We start from the raw sequence: 22,577 nt of genomic DNA, 5'->3' as shown, positions 1-22,577 counted from the left end.
AAGACAGTATGTGACTTTCAAACACCACAGCCTAAATAAAGTTAAAGTAAAAGAAATGGTTTGTTGTACATCTTCCTCTGCAAGTATGTTAGCATATAAGTATGGGCTCTAAAAACTGGCCGTGTCAAGCACCTCTATCAGACCTGACTGAGGGAGCATTAGTTTGTATACAGCTCGTGACAGGGGTGGGTGGAGTCAAGAAACATTTATCCTGTCAAACTACTGTATAAGCATGTTTTGACCAATTTCTTTATGATCAAAAGACTTCAGGATTTGGTTGGGATGTCAGGTTCTGTTGTTCTGATGTCAGGCAGGAGTGTCAGTGTCTATGTGAATCAGTTTATGTCATGATATGCGGGGTACCTCAGGGCTCGGTCTCAGCTGAACTCAGACAAGAAGACGAGTATTTTTATAGCTTTGAATCTGTGTTTTTGTGTCTATTTATTTTATTTTAATGCATTTGTGATTTTATATCTGTGAAAGGTGCTATATAAATAACGTTTACTTACTTAAATTGAATTGTATGACTTCCTGTGTAGTGCGAGAATGTTGCCTGCTCAGAGGTTCCCAAACATTCTGTAGGGGGACCCACTTTTTAAACATGGCAAACTATTGTGACCCATATTACAACATAAATTGTGGCAAGCGACTCATTTACAGCCATATCTGTAAAAATGTATATCATTTAAAACTTCTGTTTATACATGTTATTTAAAATATGTACAGATAAATCTGAAAATTCTGCAAATTTGTTTGGGGACCCTCCAAAAACACACTGCAATTTTAATTTAGCATTTATGTATCAAATGAAAAATACAGAGGTAATAATTGTACCAGGGTATTTCTTCTGTGTTACGACACACTCATTTCTAAATCATATTATCTAACTCTTAAAGCCTCAATGCTTGTTATAAAAATAGGCTACAAATGCACAACGTTGTTTTTTTTTTTTAGAACAAAACATGTGATTTGCCTAAATTGCACCTGGAGACTGTGCTGAAACGAATGGCTGTTTGAAATGCAATACATAAAATAGCAATGAAACCATATAAAACAACCAAATAAACCATACAAGGAAAAATACGAAAGCACGTTTTAGTGGAACACTCAAATCAAATCTTTTATTCTCCATGATACACAGGTTTCCCTTCAGTAACAGAGTAGTTGGAGAGTAAATCTGTATTTAGTAATCTTGCATCAAAACACAAAATATGTCTTTACAAGGAACAGAAAGACGCAAACAACCTCTTCTCTGTTCAACCTGCAAAAGAAAGAATTACAAATGAAAATCCAGGTGGTGATTTACAGCACAGAAGATGCTCATTTTGCTTTATGGTGCGTTCACACTAGACACAAAGTGGCTTTTCAACTGTTACCATAAACACAGACAGGAGGAACGTAAATAAAACACCTAAATATTATATGAGTTCATATTATTACACATATTCTAAATATTTACCATATGACCTATATTACAAGATATTAGATGAGATAAACTCCATTCAAGAATGGTATTACACAACTTACACGCAAGAGAAATTAATATAAATATTATTACTCATGAGTATTTCCAGTGAACATAACCAATAACTGCTCCCCTGAGGCTGAGCAATAGCATCCTTGGACGTTTGTGAATGTTTTTTATTCAAGGCCCTTGAAAATGCATGTGTCATTAAAAGTGCTTGAGTTTCCAAGCCCTGCAAGGGCGCTCCTATCTTAAGCTGTGTCAGGGAATTGGTCCTGGGAAGTCCTTGAATTTAATATCAACCATGTTGTGTGAACCCTGCATACATTGTGTGTGTTTATAACTTGTGTTAGTGTGAGAACTTCACTTTGTGTTTGGTGTGAACTCACCATAAGACCACAGCATTGTCACACTTCATTTAATGACTTGTCTTTTCTTGTTATTAGGCATTATTGCTTTACTATTATTGCATTGAAATGTCACCTGTGGCACAAACGTTGACGTATTCTGTTTCAGCCTTGTCACCTGAAAGAAAAAAGGAACAAAAATATATAGATATAAAATTGCAATATTATCTTATATATAGTCTTGCTGTGTTGTGTGTGTTGTGTGTCTTACTTGGCTGGTAGTAGTCATAGAGGGAAACCACGGCTGGCTTCAGGTTCTCCACTTGTTGCTCCCTTATGATACTGAAAGTGTGGTGGATGGGAATGTCCTTTGGCAACTGTTGGTAAAAATGAAAAAGACAAATGATACAATCAGTAAAAAAAAGAAAGAAAAGCAAACCATCATCAACTAATCCTTATGGTGAACGCCTTCTCACCTCTTCTAAATACACCAAAACATGATCCTCCTTCTGTTCAACACGATTCACAAGCAAGGCTCCTTTGAGCTGTGGGGGGAGATGATAATCAGTCAGGTCGCCCATCAACAGCTTACGTATCTACTTGTTGAGATTGAAGTTTCTTTAGTAACTCACAGCGTTCAAAGACACTGGGTCTGGAACGAAACCAGACAGCATTTTGACATCCAGGATCACCATGTTTGTGCTGGACTCCTTTCCTTGATAGCTGCAACAGAACCATCACATTTCACACCTTCACCTTGTTCATCACACTTTTTACATTACATTACATGTCATTTAGCAGACGCTTTTATCCAAAGCAACTTACAAAAACTTTTACTTGACTGAGAGAGTTTGATAAACATATCAGTCTACATTGTGTTTGATTTTAAAGGAATGGTTCACACAGAATTCAGTCACTTCATTATCACCTCACTAAGATCAGCATGCAGCTCTCTCTCTGTCTTGTGACTATCACAAGTTCCACTTGCATCAAATCATAAACACGGGTGTGCAGCTATCACACGTTCTCACTTATCTTATGAGAGCTCGTGTGCTGTGTGTGCAAGGACATGCAATGCGGCTCCTGGTTAGAAGGCTAAAGTGGACACTTGGTGTGAATGAAAGCCATCGTGTGCTGGATTTAATTGTTGGGCTTTCCGACACATACCTGCAAGCTAAGAACACAGACTTTCTCTGATGACTTTGGTGTAGGAGAGTGAGTGGTTTAAAAATGTCAGTTCTAGACAGAAAATGCTGTCTCCCAGTGAAATAAAACACTTATTCTTTATATGTTGTAGATGTAAGCAGGCATAGACTTTACTGTGTTATCTCTCCATCGCTCAAAACGGTTCTGGCCACAACAGATGAGCTGAGGTCAGAACTGACTTTTTAATTCTGAAACAGTTATCAGTACTGTAACTTGAATAACTACTTACAGAGACGTTAGCATCAGACCGAGTTTTCGACTGTCGCAGTTGGACTGCACCACCAGTTTGACCGAAACACTGAGTGCTGTGGCCTCTTTAGGAGTTGGAATGTTGTAGTGGAGAGAAATCTGGGAAACAAACGGCCAATGGAAGATTTATTATTCGAAAAAAGACAGAAATCTCAAGAACTTCAGTCAACTTCATGATTCATAACATTAAGGATCTTTAAGACTGAAAATCTTAAAATAGCAGGCTACTCTTAAAAAAATACAACTAGTATAACCCAGTGTATAACTCAGTGGTGCTTATTTGATATGCAAATATCGCATGATGTCATGTGAAGTGCCTCAGTACAACGTTTTTTTAGGTGTTGCACGAATAACACAAGTTAAGGTCACTTCATTCACACACACACACACACACACACACTTTGGATAAATCCAAAATGATGATGTCACAGTCAAAGTGCAGGGATATGGCACCACCTGATGGAATGTTTGCAATAAATGCAGATTAGACATTTAAATCTACTCCGTGGATGCCTAACTTATCCAAATCAAGCATTCCGCCCAGAGATTATTTCCCAGATAAAAATGAGTTGCCCCCAGGCTGGCTTCTTAAAAATAAATTAAGACAAAAATGAGCCGTAAATCCCATGTCTAGCACTAACACTAACCTAGTGTAGCGGAGGGGAACAACTTCAGACAGTAAATTGATGCCCGACTAGTGTTTGTGTTCAGGGACTGGGACAGTAGTCCACTTGAATGGTGTAGTCAAGCTACAACCATAGCTCGACTTAACTGTGCATGGAAACATACTGACTGTTTTGTTGAGTTAGAGTGCCATGTTGACTGACCTGAATGGAAGCGCACATGCTGCCCTTCACCTCCACGTCGTACTTTCCTGTCATATCCTGCAGTGAATTCTCCTGGTAAAGCAGTTTGTTGTTCCGGTTCACATCAAACATCAGCTGACCACTCGGGGCCTGGACAGTCACTGTGCTGGAGCCGCCTGGACTGAACACCAGAGTGGAGTAAAGAGCGAGAGCCTGGAGAGCCACCACTGTGTCCTACAACACACACACACACACAGGGTAAACACACTTATTGATTCAGTATAGATTTCTTTAAACATTTGTATACAGTCATTTATTCTCACATAAGCTGGAGTTATGACGCCCCTTTGGATTTAAGGGTGACTTTTGATTTTTAGAGAAGGTAAACAACAGTAAACCATGGTCCATAGTAATACTTTGGTAATGACTATAGTCTAGCATCAGTGTAAGATATTCTTTAATCAAATAATTACCATAATATTAAGCGGAAGATTCACCCTCCCTTATGTCCCAATTACTTGGTGAATACTATTAGGGATGTCCCGAACTTTTTCACTTCCGATACAATACCGATATTGCAGCCTTGAGTATTGGCCAATACCAATAGTGATCCGATATGATTTCAGCACAAATCATACATACTTTAATTACACATTTTGTAGTGTGGAATGTTAGAATAGGCTTGATCAAGTGATATTACTTAAACAGAGAACAATAGTCAGCAACAGAAGGTTTGAGAAATACTGACCCTTTTATTATTAACCAATGGTTACATCAATTTTAACCTTCAACATAAGAGTATTGGAGTTTTTACCATGTTCATTTCATACAGTCTATGGTTAATTTAATCAGGAGGAAAGTACCAAGTGTTAATGGGGGTGTTTTAAGAGCACCCGTGTTTCACAGGTAACAGCGTGTCTTCAGAGAACACCCCCCTTTTTTTCACTATTTTGGATTAGCCCAACCCACACAAGGTGAGTGACTCCTCCCGCAGGTAAACACGGACGTACTTAGCTCCGTGTGTGGAGCTTCAGGACACATTTAAAACACACAAAGCTCTTGTCATGGCTGGCTTTTGGGGTATAATTAACAAACGGAGGCTGTTGAAAGTCGACAGGTGGCGCTGGTTTATGACATAATGTTGTTTTAGCAGCTCGCCTCATGATGAGCTAGCATGGTGCTAACTGCTAACTCGCGCTCAATGTGCGGCTTCGTAGCCTCTGAGTTCAGAGGTTAAAGAAAAATGTTTAAGCTCTGAAATAGCAGTAGCACACACACGCTGTTGTTGTGATCATGTGATCTACATGCATCCAACACGCAGACCTCACGTGATCACAACAGGTGCTGCTGAATAGAAGTGCTTTATATCTTTATAACAAGCTATTATCATGATATAATGGCATCAGTCTTTGCCATCATTGATCAGAAATTCTATAATAACCTTCCATCATCAAAACAGTATGCTAGACAGTCATACCTGAACATGATATTGAGAACATTAGTTCATTATTTTGGCTACTTAGTGCACCAAAGCTATTGTCCATAAGGTCCTTCTGAAAGAGAGTTGTTCACTTCCTTATAACCATAGTAGAATACACCAGTGAAGCAGAGACAATAACCAGAATTGAGTGATTGAGTCAAAGAGAAAAAGCTGATGGAATATTATGCAGTTCTGTACCTGTGTGGATGAGAAGCCTCCATAATAGTTCTGCTGGGTCGTCAGCCATCTGACGATGCCAACGCTATAGCCCAGATCTTCAGCAGTGGGGGAGGCACTGAGTTTGGCCAGCATTACATATGAGCTGATCTCCACAGACAGAGAGGCTGATGTGTCTTTTTCAGTCTGAGACCAGTGGAGGAAACCGTCTAAAACATGAGCATTCACAAGCGCACAAGGTGAGCTGCATTTACAGTGAATAAAGCTGGGAAGATTTCATTTTGACAGCGAACGCTCACCTCGTTTGATTGCAGTTAAGTCGAGTTGCTGCAGAAGGTGAGCGCGGGTGTCCATGTCTCCTGCCAGGGTGAAGACGTACGCCATCAGAGCTGCAGTGTACGTGTTGCTGAGACCATCGATAGACTCTTTGAGGCAGGACAGACTCTTATTCACCATTTCACTCTGTGACAGATTAGAAGATGGCATTTTTTTTTTATCATAAATTCAACATTATAGAGTAGTCAGGCTAAAAACTGGTAAGACATGAAATCAGGGTTGGAATAGGAGAACTTAGACATTCTCTCCAGAGACTTCAGTGTATGTATGAAGCAGCTCGTGAGAGTTTTGGTGGAGGTGTTTACTCACATCAACGGACACATTCATCTCCAAGAGAGAAGCAGCGATGTAAGCAGTGAGGGTCACTTCATCAGACACACCACCCTGTAGAGAAAAACCATCATTGACATTCACATTATGACATTGTACCTGCAACAATACCCGATAGAGCTGAGTTTTGAATGATACATTCAATATTCAATCAAATCTGACAGTCTAATGTTCCTCAGTGGCAATCAACATCATCAGTCACACTCTGTCCATGTACCTTCATTCTGTTGTTAAAAAGTTTCCCTGACTGCACAAAACATCCATTTCCCCGTTGGTTATTTTCCAGCCAAGAACGAGGTGCTTCAATGTTCTTTGGGTCGATGAAGATGAACGACTGTGCCTTGGAAAGGGACCTCATCACAAAAGCAGTCAGCCTGAAGACAAAACAGTGTTAGACATTCACTGACAAAAGGTCATACCTGAGCATGATCGTCAGCGTGATATTGACAACATTTATGATTTTGGCTAATTAGTGCACTAAAGCTATTGTCCATAAGGTTCTTCTGAAACGACGTTGTTGTTCTCTTCCTTTTAACCATCACGACGGAGTCGCATACAGAAATGAGTGATTGGGTCACAGAGAGAAAGTCATTTTCCACCACAGACAGTGACTTCTGATACTTTGGGGGCTGAGATTTGAAAGCCAATGGCTTGGTATTGCTGGCTTTTCCAAATTTACAGACCATAGTTTTATAAATCATGAATTTGATTGGGACAGTCAGATAAGATGTATTTACAGTTCCTAGTTTTAATGCGTAATAAAGTTGAACTTGTTTACTTTTCCATTATGTGAAACCTGTTCTTCCAAGTAAAATGACATCATCAACTCACTGCTGAGTGAGCTAATGCTTATTGTTTTTGTGAACAACACAACACTGTGCTATAGTATTATAACTTTCTAATTTCGCTCACAAACCTACATAAAATTATTCCACGTAGATCACAGATCAATATTTTTCTCACCAAGTGTTTCCTGCTCCTGATCCAAATGTGCTATAAGCACCATCAATATGTTGGTAGTTCAGCTGCCTCTGATGGCCTGAAAAGCAAAAGAAACACAGGCTTAATATTCAGACCATGCACAAGTACAACTCAGTGCTCACAGAATACAAAATGGAGGGTGATTTCCTGGTGAGAAATTACTGCTAATTAAAGGATATATGAGATGGCATGCATGTAATTCTGACACAAGTAAGTATGATCGGTACCGCGGATGCAGAAGGTGGAAACTTGATTAGCATTATGATATAGCCAAGTGTTTCAGCTTTGTTCAAGCCACATTTTGGATTTTCCCCAGACCTCCTCTGGTATATTGTCATTCAACATGGCGTTACAGCCATGCACCACTCATTTGCGCAGAAGCTCACCACTGGTCAGGAAGTTGGTAGACTTTTCCAAGATGGCTGGGGTCAGCTGCTCTGTGTTTTTCAGGTAGTGCAGGATGTAGATGTTAGGGGACAGGAGCGCCATGTTCTGCTCCCCACATCCATACGGCATCCGCAGCAGCCCGTCCAAGTTTTTCAGGGCTCGACCCAGAATATCACCTGCACAAAAACTAAATGTTATTGACCTGACATTTCATTTCTAATCTATTGGATAAATGATGCATTAACATACAGTCATTTGTGTTGAGTCTGTGCTAATTTTGTCATATCACAGATACAGTAAATTATGTTTCTGTATCTTCCTTCAGCAACATTGTATTCTTAATTGTTAATGTCTTATAATCCCGCAACAACCAGTGCTCCAGGACATTCATTCCTGCGGGGCGTGAAAAGCCCATGTTTTATGATAGAATAAAGATCAATCCCGTCCCTTTTTATAATATTAATGATAATGCTAATTTATGAGGCATTATCTACAAGGAATGTTAAGTAGTTGTGCTCATGCAAGTTTATTGAAAGAGTTACCCAGGACTGATACGGAAGCTCGGGCAGATCCAGCGATCACATTCTCAGGGAGCTGTATTTCTACTGCCTCTGTCAAAACCTCATCTGTGTAAAGACAGAGAACAAACATCTCAGAGAAGGAAAATATAGCCAATGTCAGCATTAAACACACATATCATTCAGATTGAAGGAACAAACAGTGGATAAGGACTTCTGACTGGCAAGAATAATCACTTCTAACATGTTTATTATGTATTATACATGTCACTTAATGTTCCAGTAAGTGAAATTATTATTATGATTATTTATTGCATTAAAAACTTGGTAAACGTGCCACAATGACCATGAAAGTAAATATATAGATTAACATGCAACTGTTTCTTTCTTACCTTTAGGACACAGCAGCACGTTGTGGACCTTTGACATCTCAACTCCCTCAGCCTGAGGGTGCAAGAGATTAGGGATGAGTTTACCTCTCGTATTAGATACAAAAACATAAATGAATCGAGGCTTTGTTTTCTTGTTCAAAAGACACAAACCTTTACTATGAGAGATCGAGTGACCACGTCGATACGACCTCTGTCAGGCACGCTCACAATGTTATTGTCACATGAGACGTGGGAGACCACCGCTTCAGCAGTCACTGACACATTCATAACCCCTGAGAACAAAGTGCATGACGCGCTGCTTGAATCTTGACTGAATTTCATTGATTTTAATGAGAGTTCTTCTGGGAAGGCAGTGACAGCAAACACCTCGACACTCACCTAAAGCTGAAGGAGTCATGGTCCACCTGAGGGTCTTACGCTCATTGCCACACAAACAAGATGTGTACTGGTCACCAGAAAGTGGGGTGAGGGTGTAATCTGAGGATTGCTTTGGTGTGACAGCGACCTATTCAAGAAAAACAACAATATACTGTGAGGTCGGAGGTCTATGTCAAAAGAAAATAACTTTTTGGCCTAAAATTAGTAAAACTAGGAAAAAAACAAAATGCTTATGGGTCAAACTCACTGAATATTATTATTATTATTATTTTTTTAATGTTCCATTTTGGGATTTGGACAAAAACATATAGTCCATTGAAAGACAAAAATATTTCTTACAAGCTTGACATTATCAAGAAAGTGTGAAAAAGCTTACAGTAGAAGGCTTGTATGTAAATACAACTGCTACATCCCACCACTTCCTGTCAAAGGCCCAGCCCACAACAACAGAGGTCATTGTCTGGGGTGGAAAGGTGAATTTTTTCCCATTTTTATGACGCAGATTGATTCGTGACAGGCAGCTACGTCTGCGAATCATTTCAAATTATCTGAATGAAATTATTGTTTGTGTTTATTTGAGTGTTGAAATGTGCATGGAAGTTTTATTTATTGATGGCTATCAGGATAAAAAAAAGAGGCCGTTTTAAAACTTTCTAGAAATGTCTCAGAAATGTTCTGTGACCTTTGTGTTTGGACTAATCATTATACCATTTCCAAACGTTATTGGCATCGTCAGATCAAAATTAAATTTCACTACTACTTTGGTTTGTGACTTAATCCCTGTAAAATATCCCTTCAGCCTCAAGAATGAGTAAATAAGCAGTACATATAAGGCTCAATGAACATTGCACCTGCTCGTCATCTGTATGTAAAAACTTTCATTACCATGATGCAACTGGACAGGTAGTTGAAGACGGTTGCCTTGAGTTCAAAATGCTCCCCGCGGATGATGGAGTAGGGCAGGGTGAGTTCAAGGAAGAAGGGCTGGAAGACAGTGATTTCTTTACGTGGAGCTAAGCCGAAGCCCTCGGGGGACAAACAAAAAGCCTCCGTCTCCCAGGTGGTGATTGTGTCTGGGACAGTGAGGGACACGTCCTTTGTTCCAGATGCTCTGGATTAACAGATACACAGAGACACGTGCAGACACACTGTGAGCGGGGTAAAAAAAAATGGTCCCTCATTGATCAAATTGTCGTAGAAACTAAATCTGATTGCAGAAATAAATCATGCAAAAAGGTTCATGTATCTCATCGATCAGAAACGGGAGACTGATTAGATGTTAATAAATGTTGCAGCTTATGTTCCAATAACTATGTCTATGTTTCTGAACAAACGTAATCTGGCCAAGAAATAGAATTTCTCTCCATCTATTAATTCAAAGAATCTCACCCGATTCCCACCAGGTCCCATATCCAAGTTTCAGGGAAGAAAGTGCGGACAGTCTCTATTGGTGGAGGATCGGCATAGGATCCAAAACTTCCACCCACACCGGGTGAGGCCATTGCGACTCTATTCATTTGGGCTACTACAGGAACACTGTCATACATTCTGTAACCTGTGGACAAAAAGAACCCAGAGTGTTCCAGGCAAGGTTAAGTGTTTTATTTCTGGAAACTCAGTAGAAGGCACAAACAAAGGAATAATCATTCTTACCAACACTGCCCTCGTGGTATTCTCTTCCTCTAAACGAGAGGCATGAAGGCATTCTAACAAACAAGTTTGTTGCAACCTTCATTCCTGCATGCTAGAAAATACAACAAAACATTCAGTACAACCATAGAAACCGATAAGTTCATAACAGCTAATGAGTCTTTGGGCAAGAGTTACCTCAAAAACTGTATGAGCATCCTGTCTGTTACCAGGATTTGGCAAAATGTATCTTCTTGGTCTCACATGCAAACATGGCACTGAATCCAAAACCTCATAGGGAACGTAACCGCTGGATGGCAGCAAGTCAAATATCTGTGAAGAAAATCAGGGTTCACAGCTTTGAAATTCCAAATACTTCTTGTTCTGTGAAGATCTAATGACTAAATACAAGGTCAAACCTTACAGTTGAGACTATTTAAGTTTGAAGGGTGGGTTACTACTGAAAACCCACCCAAACATGCAATCTCAATAGAGAAAGGACTTGGGATTTGAACCCAGGATCTTCTTGCTGTGAGACAACAGTGCCAACCACTGACCTCTATGCCATCCTTAGAGTAGGTCAAACAGCTCTGGCCCCTCGTAGGCTTAGTCAATGTTAGGTGGCCATTATAGAAATTAATACCTCTGTGTCTGTGTTACGTATTAATATACTGATCAGTGCCGGCCCAAGCTTTTATGTAGCCCTACAGTGAATTTGACTGTAGGGCTGGTGCTTGACCCTTACTGATACAAATGTAACACTTTAAATTGCATTCATTATAGTTGTCTTATTTACACTCAACCAGTGTCACTCTTGTTTTGGTTTTCTTCACAATAGAGGGCAGTAAAATCACACGTGTCTTAGTATTAATTTGTGCAAATGTGCACTAAATGAGCAATCTTCACCTCCAAAACCAAATTACTTACTGATAACTTTCCTGACCAGGGGCCACAAGCAGCTCTAATACTGATAAATAGATTACAATACATTCTCAAAACTATCTTTTGCATTTGTTTCCAAACATCCGCACAGTCACTGGGAAAGAGACTTATGTTGTATATATTATGCATATTATGCAGTCATGAAGTTGAACTATTTAATTATGTGTTACTTGGCGTTTTAGTTGTTAAGTACAGGTCTCTCTGTCCTTAAAAGTAGTTCTTAATCTCAGAGGGACTGAAAGCTGGTTAATGAGAGGTCAAATAAAAGTTACCTTGTCTGCATCCAGAGTCCTTCCTGGCTTCTTGATGAGGACGCTCTGGTCGATAGCACTGATGCCGCACAAAGAGTCAGGCAGAGCTTTTATCTTCATGTTGGTCTCCTCTCCTGGGACTGCCGAGGATGGAGAAAACTCCAGCGACACCTGGTACACACAGAAAACACACATGCCACCATGGAGACCCTGATCTTAAGCCTTGATCAAACTTTGGGATAGATGTGGAACAATGTAGTCTTATACTGTAGCTCTTTATTCACATTATAACACACATTGCATAGTAAGCTTTAGGGCTAACAATTTGTTTCATAATCGATTAGTTGTTTGTTCATAAAATGCTGAGAAATGCAGATAAGTGTTTCCCAAAAGGTCTTGTTTTGACCAAAAGACAAATTTGATAAAGACAGAAAATAATCACACCGAAGAAGCTCAAAAAACAGATTGTTTATATTAATAATAATCAAACAAAAATACTTAAACTGATGAATCAAAATAGCTGGCAATTTAGTTATCTATTAACAATCAACAAATCTATTACTTTTTGTAGTCCTTCTGCTTCACGACGTACAGTACTTGGACTTGACAGTCAGGATTATGCTTGTACCAACAAGTTCCACAAATGCACACATCGCAGTGATCAGTTGGTGTTTTTGCAACGCACAAAACAAGGATCTGTTTACATAGTTAACTTATGCCTAATGCATTTCCTTCATACTGACCTGGTGACGGAAGCATTTCTCTGTGGAGAAGTCAGCACTGTGGGCGATCACAGCCTCACTGGGGAGGACGATGTAAGCCAACACCTGGATTTTTGGAGCCATCTCTGAGTCCACATTCAACTTGAAGGACACTTCACCCTCAGTCACTACAAGAACAAGCCACATATCACTCCCATCAGGCCTCCATATATCACTAAAACACCACGCTCATCATTCTCCAAACTTCAAATTGTCTTTCCTCACCTGTTTGATCTTGAACATCAACCTGTTTAAATCCTTGATTGATTATGGATCCTTTTGATAATATCTAAAACATAGACAAGGGGAAAAAATAAGAATGAAACCTGATTTTTAATGAACATGAAGGTACAACAATGTCTGTGGTTTATTCACTGTGGCACTCCGCACAGAGCGCCATGCCTGATCTCTAATTGATCGTGTTTGTTTGTTTTGATTCGTGTGGTCATTAAAGCACCAGCCGCCACTTCTTTCAGTGTTGGATTGCTACTCAATAACCTACCTACACTGCATAGTGTCCTCAAAAAGAAAAACACATCTAAACAGAAGGAAGTCTTAGAATTAACAAAATAAAAAGTTTGTCAATTATTGGCAAAGATTGCCTCAGATCATCTGTCATACATGAAACTAATGCATCTGTCACACGTAAATAACAAATGTGAACGTAATCTTGTGTGATTGAATGAGAAAGAGCCAGTGCTAAACTGAGAATCATCACTCACCAGGTACATCAGCATCGCAGAGCCCTGTTTCTCTCCTACGACTGTGTATTTGATGGTGATGTCTTCTTCTTTGTTACAAGACAGTTTTTTATCCTTAGCCTGCACCTGCAGGGAGCTGACTGGTTTGGTGTCCGGAGAGGATTCTTGGACCATAGACACCACATGGTCATTTGTTTCATAGTACGGAGTTCTGTAACCAGCGTAGCCCAGTGTGGGTTTATTGTTAACCTAGAATGGAGGGAAGAAAAATGATAAATGGTGAATAAGGTGAAAGAGTGTCGAGGTATACGATTCCCAAACGTTGAAGATGTTTTTTTTCACTCACTTGAAGTGTGATGTCCCCAGTGAGGTTAACTGTGCTAAATGAGAAAGTGACGACACCGTCATTGTCTGTGGTGAGATTCTGTATGAGTTCTGCTGACCACCTCTCACCCCTAAACAGGTAGAGATCCAAGTCAGCGATGGGCGTATCATTGTAGTGGAGCGCTTTAATCTGTTGAAAGTGCACAGTTATGTCAGTGAGAAGACATCGCTTGGTGAAGAATGACCATGAAGAAGCCATGACATCACTTTGTACTTACTTTCCCCTCCAAATTTGATTCTTTTTCATAAATCTTGGGTGTGTCAATGAAGGACAGTTTTCCAATAACATATGCAATATCAGCTCTCTTCCTTTGTGTAAATTTAATGCCTACAAAAGAAGCCTCCATGTTACAATAATGCGTGCCAAATTATATTGTAATTAATAGAGTATATGATCCCTCTTGCCTGTGCCTTCCTCTTCTACATCAGCAGTCAGGTCCAGGACGTCTTGCAACACTTTCTGGTGAAGTTTTTTGAAATTCGACATTTTGACGACAAAAGTGGCACAGCCTTTCTTGTCAGTCTATGAAGAACAAAAATGTAAGATTAGTTAGTTAAATGTAAATCAAAATGATAGCACATAGATGTTCTTGGTATTCATAGTTCAAATGTCACACATTCCTCACACACATGGAACACGGTAGCTCAGTGGTAGAACGAGTTGTCTTTCAACTGCAAGGTTGTGGGTTTGATTCCCGTCTCAGCTTGTCTACATGACACATGTTGCTCCTGACAGCTGTGTCGGCAGCGTGTGAACAGGTATGAAATATGTGAGATAGAAAAGGTGCTGCACATAGATGCCCTGTATGAATGTGTGAGTGAATGGATGAATGCAAAAACTGACACTATCATCCACTCCTCCTGCTGAGAATTCTGCCTCATACACCTGTGAACTACAGTACTCACAAACTGAAACCAAAGACGGACCAATGGAAAGCTGTCTCATGATTAAAATATACTTGATCTGATGACAAATTCTTGGAAATGAGTTGTTAATGACGAATGATGAAAATATGTTGTCAAAGTAATGTCTATGTATAAAACATTGGGGGGGAAGACAGTTACTATGAATTAAAAGGATTCTGTTAACTGTTGCTGCACTCAGGCTTATGCTCCTCACTCTAGAGACTGGACTGACAAGTCAATGAAAAATGTTCCGTGTCTTCTCCAATATTTAAAGTATTCAAAGGTTTTTGTACATTCTTCTTTGTTTGTGCAGAGAAAGAACTCTCAATATAACAACAGTACCTTCTTTATCTCCTCGTAGCAGGGTGGCTTGATGTCAGAGATTTGGTCTGGGTTACTGGTGTGACTGGTGTGGTATGTACCATAATACCGATTAAGAGGTCGGCACACTGAAATACTAACACTGCCTGGCACAGGCTGTCCGTATGTATATCTAATGACGGAAAAAACAAAACATCACAATGTTGTTGAAAAGATACCTATTAAATATACTGTACCTATTATTATTAATTTCAGTTTTATTTTTCAAGCACAAGATTTGACTTACGTTGCACATACTTCTACTTCCATTTCTTCCTGGTGAATATTTACTCTATCAGATGTATTTATTTTCACATCGAATTTAGGCAACACTGTGGGAAAATAGTGTTGTTAAACATTCTTGCTGCATTAAAAATAAATGACAATGGGATGCAAAGAAAAAAACCAGAAGCTTTAATTTACCGTATTTCTCCACAGTGAAAGAATGATATTTCTTTTCGTCGCCAACAGTCAAGATAACTTGGTAATCTCCTTCACGGGCCTCAGAATTCAGTGAGTATGAAAGCTGCAGTATTCTTTCACTGGATGTTTTATTGATCCACTGTGCAATCCGGTTATCATTAGCATCCTGTTTAATGAATGGGACATGTATTTATAGATACACAGAAATACACTGCAGACGTTTGGGTGATGAATTTAGATTCACTTTACAACGTTCCCCATTGACTCAGTGTCAAAGAAATATATATGCATCTGTCCTTTCAGCATCCTGTAAATCAAGGGATCTGAGCAAGAATCACACTTCTATTTGAAAAACAAAAAGGATGTCCACTTCTGTCTTTTCTAAGTTCCTAACATACTATATAACATACTGTGGTTCCATTCGTGTCTAATGAATGAATGCCTCCTTTAAAAAAAAAACATGATCCCCATGATCCCTCTGTGAATGTTGTTAACTTTCAAACAATTTAAAGTAATTCGGCGAGGATAATTGTTGCTTAGATGAAATTAGCTCAATTTAAAAGTTTAAAAGTGCATGTGCTTGTTTATACAGCATGGACTTTGTGGTACACTGTCACAACCTCAGCTCCCAAAAATCCCATTCTCAAACAACGTAACTGCATTTACAATTGTTTCTTAATGAATACATTTTCTGAAGCACAATCATGTCACCAGTACACTTAGCCCTTAAGGCACTGGATGTTTTTAGTAGGTATACATGCACAATACACTTCTGCTTAATATCACTATTATACTGTAGTATAATGTTTCTGTGTGAATCTTATCTAGCTTACCTCAATTTCGATCACATCATACTGCAAGAGAAAGAGAGAGACTTTTGTGAAGACCAAGTTGGTTTACATCATATTTTCATAATTCGGAGCATATGAGCAGTGTGTTACTCCAAGAGCTATCTAACACAGGGCCCAAGATAATCACTTAAATGTAGTACTGTGCAAATAAATGAACATTTCCATTGTGTGCCTGTTCTATTTAATGTTAGTTCTATAGTTATCACTTTGTCAACAGAAAGTACACATATTGGAAACAAGTGTTTGAGGTCTGTAGATTCAGCAAACAGAGCCCTGTGTTGTACCATTGACCCCTCATCGGGAGCTGACTGATAGACATATAGTAACTCGGGCTAAAGAGCAGACACATATTGATCTCTAATGTCAATCACCTCGTTGTGTAACTCAGCGAGGTACAACCTGCACCGTTGTCACACAGTGGAGACAATTCAAACACTCACCACACGACTGGCTGGTCTGAACTTGGTGTCCAGTGTAACGACTCGGAAATGCACTGAGAAATTAGAGAGAGAGGATTTCATGAGGCGATCACATCAAATACCTTAATGCCCATTAAACCTACAGCTTAGATAAAGGTAGTGTGTGTGAGATTATACGCCGTTTACCTCTAAAAGAGTCCAATTCAACAGCTAAATAAAGTTAAATAAACACAAGTGCAAAATGTCTGATACAATTCATTAATGACCACTTGGAAAAAAGAAAAACAGAATGTTACATTGTGTTGTTGATTCTATATCTAAGCACATTTCTTTGTATAAATCTTTCTACTTACAGAAGGATAATCAAACATTCATTTTTAACATCAGCTGTCTTTCATCGTTTTAGTCAAAGTGTAGTGTTTGCTCAAAAGATATAGCAGTACTATATTTTGTTGAATAATGCACATAGGGCAATTGATATTAGAAAATGCACATGCTGGAAGAATGCTATTAGCAATTAGCATGTAGCACTCTGCTCACAGCCCAGCCCTAAAAAGAAAATAAATAAAATAAAATAATGGTGAACATGAAGAAAAAAAACAATTAAGGGAACATGCAGTTGTGTTAGTGGTGGGTTTTACATATACATACTCTAAGTCACTGTGCAGAATGTGCTAATTGTTAAATCGGGCTAGTGCTAACTTTGTGTTTAGCTTGACCTCTAAAATTTAGCTGCAGTTATTTTTCTGTAGCCAAATATTCAAATATCCTGACAACGTCCTAATATATAACGTAAAATAAGGGAAAAGTCATTTATGAAACGATAATAAAAAACCAAACATGAATTATTAACTCAAAATTACCTGTTTGTCCTGGAAGGTAGAGTGGTTTATCTGTTTGGATGAATGTCATTGGCTGAAAGGTTTTGACCATGACTTTTCTGATTTCCTTTGAGAAATATGTGTTTCCTTGCAACAGCACCACAAACTTCACCACCTTGTTATCCGCCAGGAGAGGAACCTTCAAGAGAAAGATATTTTGAGCCACTGGGAGAGCCAAAAAACAGATACTTATATTGAATAAATCCATGTCTAAAGCAGGCAACTTTTCTTATAAAATTAAATGAATTGCTTTACCATAGACTACCTCCGAACGACATAAATACATATCATAGACTACTTACAAAAACATAAAAGTAGCAGAATACTGAATATTGTTTGTATTTATAAATGACTTTAAGTCATTTCAGCTGAGAGACACGGAGAAACAGCAACTGACATTTCTCCTATCTCTTCTACTATCCTTTGTTGTCATTAATCTTATTCAGTAATTTTATTGTTTCAGTAGTTTTCAAACAACACATATGGTCTGAATAGAGGGCCCGTAAAAAAAAAAGCTATCTTTCTCAGGCGCTGACCTTAAAGTTAATGCATTCATGAAACGCTGAGCTGGATGAATTTTTGAAAATCTCGTCCTTCGTCTCTCCATCCTCGAGCGTGACAGACATGGTCAGAGTCTCATTGGGCTGCAGGAGGCTTGCGCAGAATTTGGTTTCAGCTCCAGCCTCAAGGACCGCAGGGACGGCCACCATGTACTGCCTACACACACAGACACACACATACACAGTGAGCAGCATGATCTTTCAACTAGTTTTAAAATCAACACAACACACACAGAACACATACACACCCTCCATTATTGTTATTACAGGTAAAACTTACGGTCCTCCCAGCACTTGAGCGACACACATCCCGCTGAAGACGACACACAGTGTCCATGTCCAGATCTGACTCCCAGGACGACCCATGACTGACTGGGATGATCCTCAGAGTCAGCATCTGTTAAATGGCCTTGATATAGACATCACCCCCCCTCTCCCCACACACCCACACTGTGACACGTGCCCACTCACTCTCTCTAATCATGCTACTGATCTGTTTGATTTGTGGGCGTTTTGTAAGTCAATGATTTAATGGGCTAACCCACTTGGTTAGGCCGGTTAATAACCAACATTTTTGGGAATGTTTTAGATTCAGAATGTTTAGTATTTATAAAAAGGATGTACTGTGCTGTGCCAGCTTTTGGATAGGATGAACTTTCAGAGTCTCCATTGATTCACAGCTTATGCTGATGTAAACTGTTATCTTTAAACTAAAAGAACTAGTCTTGGCAGTTTTGTGTAACAAGACCAGTTTGTCTTGTCATTGTGCCTGTGAGCTGTATCAGGAATATACAATGTGGTGAAACGGGAGGAGTACAGTATCTGTATCTAGCTATCCTAAAATGTACAGTTTCATCCTCACAGAGATGTTAAGTCATTTTCAGCAGTTGTTCTGCACAGTTCCTCCACGGAGACAATGCCCTGATTACAGTGTGGAACATGATGCCGAGTCAGTCGGGGGGGGATATCATTCTTACAGTAGCTGAGTTCTGCTACATTGCCCTTTTACCCTGAAATGGATGTTTGATTTTGTCATGCAAACAGCTCCTAACCTGATCACTAAGGCCAAAGTTGACTTTCAGAGTAGATATGTCCAGTAAGTCAACCTCTGTGGGCTGATTAAGTCCTCAAACTTTGCAAAGGATGACAAACACATGAACAAACAGATGGCATATCTGATTTAAACCCCCACGCATATGATTCTATTAACACAGAAAAATACAACTGCTTTTTCTATGATGTATGTTAAGTATTCCACATGGTTTTTAAGTGAACTGGCTTGTGTCCACAAGAACCAGCCAATGTCTGACCAGCGGCAGGTCTGGTTGCACTTATAGCTTAATTGAATTAAAAGGTAAGTCGTAAAACACATTGCAGACAGATTTCCAGTAAATTGTCATGTACACTGTGAAAAGAGAATGTGTTGCAATCATGGCCTCTGACCAAGCAAATATTTTCTTTTACCAATCCTCCTCCATAGTATACACACTTATGAAGCTGTTGAAATAAACTGTTAATTATTGAAAAAAAGGAATGAGGACATGAGCTTAGATTTTCTACAGTAAAATATAGACGATTATGATGGGAAAAGATGCAAAAACTAAACAGAGCATAATGCCTGCTGTGAGAGGAGCTACGTTTTTTATTAATTGAAGTACCAAAACCCTAACCCTAAACCTAACCCTAACCTTAACCTAACCACAATTCAAATCTTGGCCCACAATAATCTCACACATTATATTAAATACAAATCAATACATAGTGAACTGATACTGATCTGTTTTCATTTTTCTGGTGTGGCAGGAAAATGCTTCCATAAAATGCAAATGAGTTTCTCCTCCTCACACATTATATAAAAAATATTGACTGTGAACATGTGAGAAAAAATAGTGTAGAGAATGAAAACAGTTCTGTTTTATAAATAAAAACCCACCGCAAGCTAAATCAGGGATCGACCTTTTATTTAATAACTGCACCTGCTCCTACACTACTGCCCTTGGTTTGCTAGAGCTGACATGTATGTGTCTTAAAAACGTGTCTTCCCTGGATGCGAAAACACACCGAAAAGTGTTGCCACTTTATTTAAAATTCCTAAAGATAAGAAAATAAAGTGGAGAAGAAGAAGAGAAAGAAGAGCAGACTCCTGCTGTGAGGCTGCAGTACCAATGACAGGGGGAAGAGGGAGACAGAGAGCGACTGTAAGTAAACCAGCTCTGTGTTAGTGTGTGGTATGTCGTTAAACTGTTGTTTGTGGAAAAAAGTGATTTGATGGAGTGTTTACATAAATAAATAAAAAATCACAAGTGATTAGTAACGTTTTCCTGTGGGGTGACAAAAGCAGAGACTTTATAGATATAGATATTATATTCACGTTATCGTCAGGTCAGGACTCAGACACAGAGGAAGTACTTGGGAATCAAACTTTATTGCTTCTGATTTTAGTGAGAGCCTCTTCCCAAGGACAAATAATCAGGCTATGAAACAATGCTACGATAAACAAAAAAATCCCTCTCAAGGAGGAACACAAAATCAGAACCAAGGCAAAGAGTGAAACACAAGGCTATGGCCACAACAGGCCAGCTTTTCAAAAGTGAAGACACACCATTTGCTGCAATAAATGTCGTCTGAAATATGAAGTTGAACAGTGCAAGACATCTATCCTGAAGAAAACACAGCACCTGCAGGCTAACGTTAGCATGTACATGGACAAATAACAACTTCATCACCATCTCTGGGTAATTAATAAATTAGTTTGAATAAATTGTGGATGGAGAGGCAATGTTCTACTAGTTTGGCTGACATTAGCTTAGCAATTTCGTACCATCAACAAAATCCTTACCTTTATGCTAATGTGTGGGCTAAAATGACATGTATGTTTACACATGAGGGCGGGGCCACAGCTGGACACAAGCGGGCAAACAAGAGAAACGATCAGACTGGTGACACATGGAGGAAAGACAAGTGACCTGAAACGAGAGGAGAGTTACTCTTTCAAAATAAAACACAGGAAGTCACAAGACATAGACAGGACAGGCTTCATCGTGGTGTGACAGTTACATTACATTGCATTTATTCAATTAAACATTAAAATTAAATATATACAGTGCTTAAAAAATATTAGCCAAAGCAACAGCTGCCCCAAATTAACAGCATTGGTAATTATCAGAATATTTCTTTGTGTTTCTGTAATGGTTACAACATCAGTATGTAGAAGCTCTTTAACCAAAATTATATTTTTAATGCTAAAATATAATTTTCAAATTAACTGTTTTACTAAATTCTTTTCTTTATTAATTATTAATTATTTATTAATGTCCAATTATAATTATTTACTTGCATTCCTTGCGTTCAATTTGTTTTAGTGGTTAAAAGTTTGATTCATTTCTGACTTCTCAGAAAAGAAGCCCAGTGAGTCTGCTCAAATGTGGGTATAAAAAGGTGAATCCAGTGTGTTATTTGATCAAATAAATAACAAAAACATAGTCCGTTTTCAACAATTGGTACAATTGTTCGATATCTGCTTCTGGTCTCTTTCTTCTGTCTCTACCTCATCTCCCTCTTGTCCTTTCTCTCCCCCTCTTTCTGTCCCTCACCTCTCCTCCGTCCCCCATTTTCCTTTCATCCCAACCGGTGGAGGCAGGTGACTGCACATCTGGCTCTGTCAGAGATTTCTTCCTCTCTGCTCTCCATGATGTTGTCTATGTACAGTGCCTCGAGATAATGTATGTTGTGATTATACAAATACAATTGAATTGAATTGAACAAGCTTTTGAAAGATTAATAAAACATTTGTTTTCTCGTTTTTATAACAGGTGGTCTAATAAATAATAAAACTGTATATACAGTAAGAGCAAATTTAGTGTTTCGGAGGGTTTGAGTATAGTTTAACTGAATGGAATTTGTAACATTTCGTTCACATGTGCAATTTCTAAATTTAATTTCTTTAAGTTTTTCTTTGTTGTATTTAGGATTCATCATAATTTTATCTTTTTATATATATTTTTGAGCTTTTTGCCTTTAACCAACAGTACAGTGGAGTGGGGCTGCCTGCAGTGAGGACTGTAGCCTCAACATGGGGCAGCAGCTCTACCAAGTTAGCTAAACGCCTCCCTCTTTTGTGTAGATTGATTCTTATATTATTTATCTTTGGCAAGCACACTGAAAATTTCCCAGCTCCACTCCGTTGGGTTGCTATTCCCTAACAGCACTGGTGTTAGGATTTGACCCAACCTGACCTCTGACCCCAACCATTCCTTGTCAGATTTGTTCCCAACTCCAGACCTCTTTAATTGCAGTGATGTTTATTAAGTCTAATTTTATTTTTTCTCAGTTTGCTCTAAGTTCAAGATGACAAAAAGCTTGAACCTATTTTATATCACCACAGTTATGCTGCTTATAAGCAGACAGACAAACATGACTAAAGACAAAACCTTCAGGGAGGAGGATCTCTGACTGAT

The 22,577-nt window shown here is 38.9% G+C and overlaps 1 protein-coding gene across 1 annotated transcript; it reads right to left on the bottom strand.

Annotated features, from left to right (window-relative positions):
• Window positions 1–1,093: 1,093 nt before the first annotated feature.
• LOC122773888 (alpha-2-macroglobulin-like) lies at window positions 1,094–18,492 on the bottom strand. Its single transcript, XM_044032869.1, has 36 exons — window positions 18,401–18,492; window positions 18,097–18,277; window positions 17,543–17,699; window positions 16,701–16,753; window positions 16,243–16,263; window positions 15,410–15,575; window positions 15,234–15,318; window positions 14,969–15,119; window positions 14,126–14,243; window positions 13,939–14,048; window positions 13,683–13,850; window positions 13,358–13,585; window positions 12,861–12,924; window positions 12,618–12,763; window positions 11,896–12,045; window positions 10,880–11,014; window positions 10,706–10,796; window positions 10,442–10,607; window positions 9,938–10,163; window positions 9,053–9,179; window positions 8,825–8,946; window positions 8,675–8,726; window positions 8,307–8,390; window positions 7,764–7,940; window positions 7,360–7,435; window positions 6,614–6,770; window positions 6,376–6,450; window positions 6,030–6,192; window positions 5,752–5,939; window positions 4,095–4,307; window positions 3,248–3,366; window positions 2,445–2,535; window positions 2,289–2,357; window positions 2,084–2,189; window positions 1,949–1,990; window positions 1,094–1,261 (listed from the first exon to the last, which is right to left on the bottom strand). The coding sequence occupies exons 1-36, from the start codon at window positions 18,484–18,486 to the stop codon at window positions 1,257–1,259; spliced, it is 4,368 nt and encodes a 1,455-aa protein (XP_043888804.1). The 5' UTR covers window positions 18,487–18,492; the 3' UTR covers window positions 1,094–1,256.
• Between the last annotated feature and the right edge of the window lie 4,085 nt (window positions 18,493–22,577).

Source organism: Solea senegalensis, linkage group LG8 (genome assembly GCF_019176455.1).
Source record: "Solea senegalensis isolate Sse05_10M linkage group LG8, IFAPA_SoseM_1, whole genome shotgun sequence".
Taxonomy (NCBI): domain Eukaryota; kingdom Metazoa; phylum Chordata; class Actinopteri; order Pleuronectiformes; family Soleidae; genus Solea; species Solea senegalensis.
Note: the sequence above shows the minus strand (reverse complement) of the source record. Positions and strands in the feature narration are given on the sequence as shown.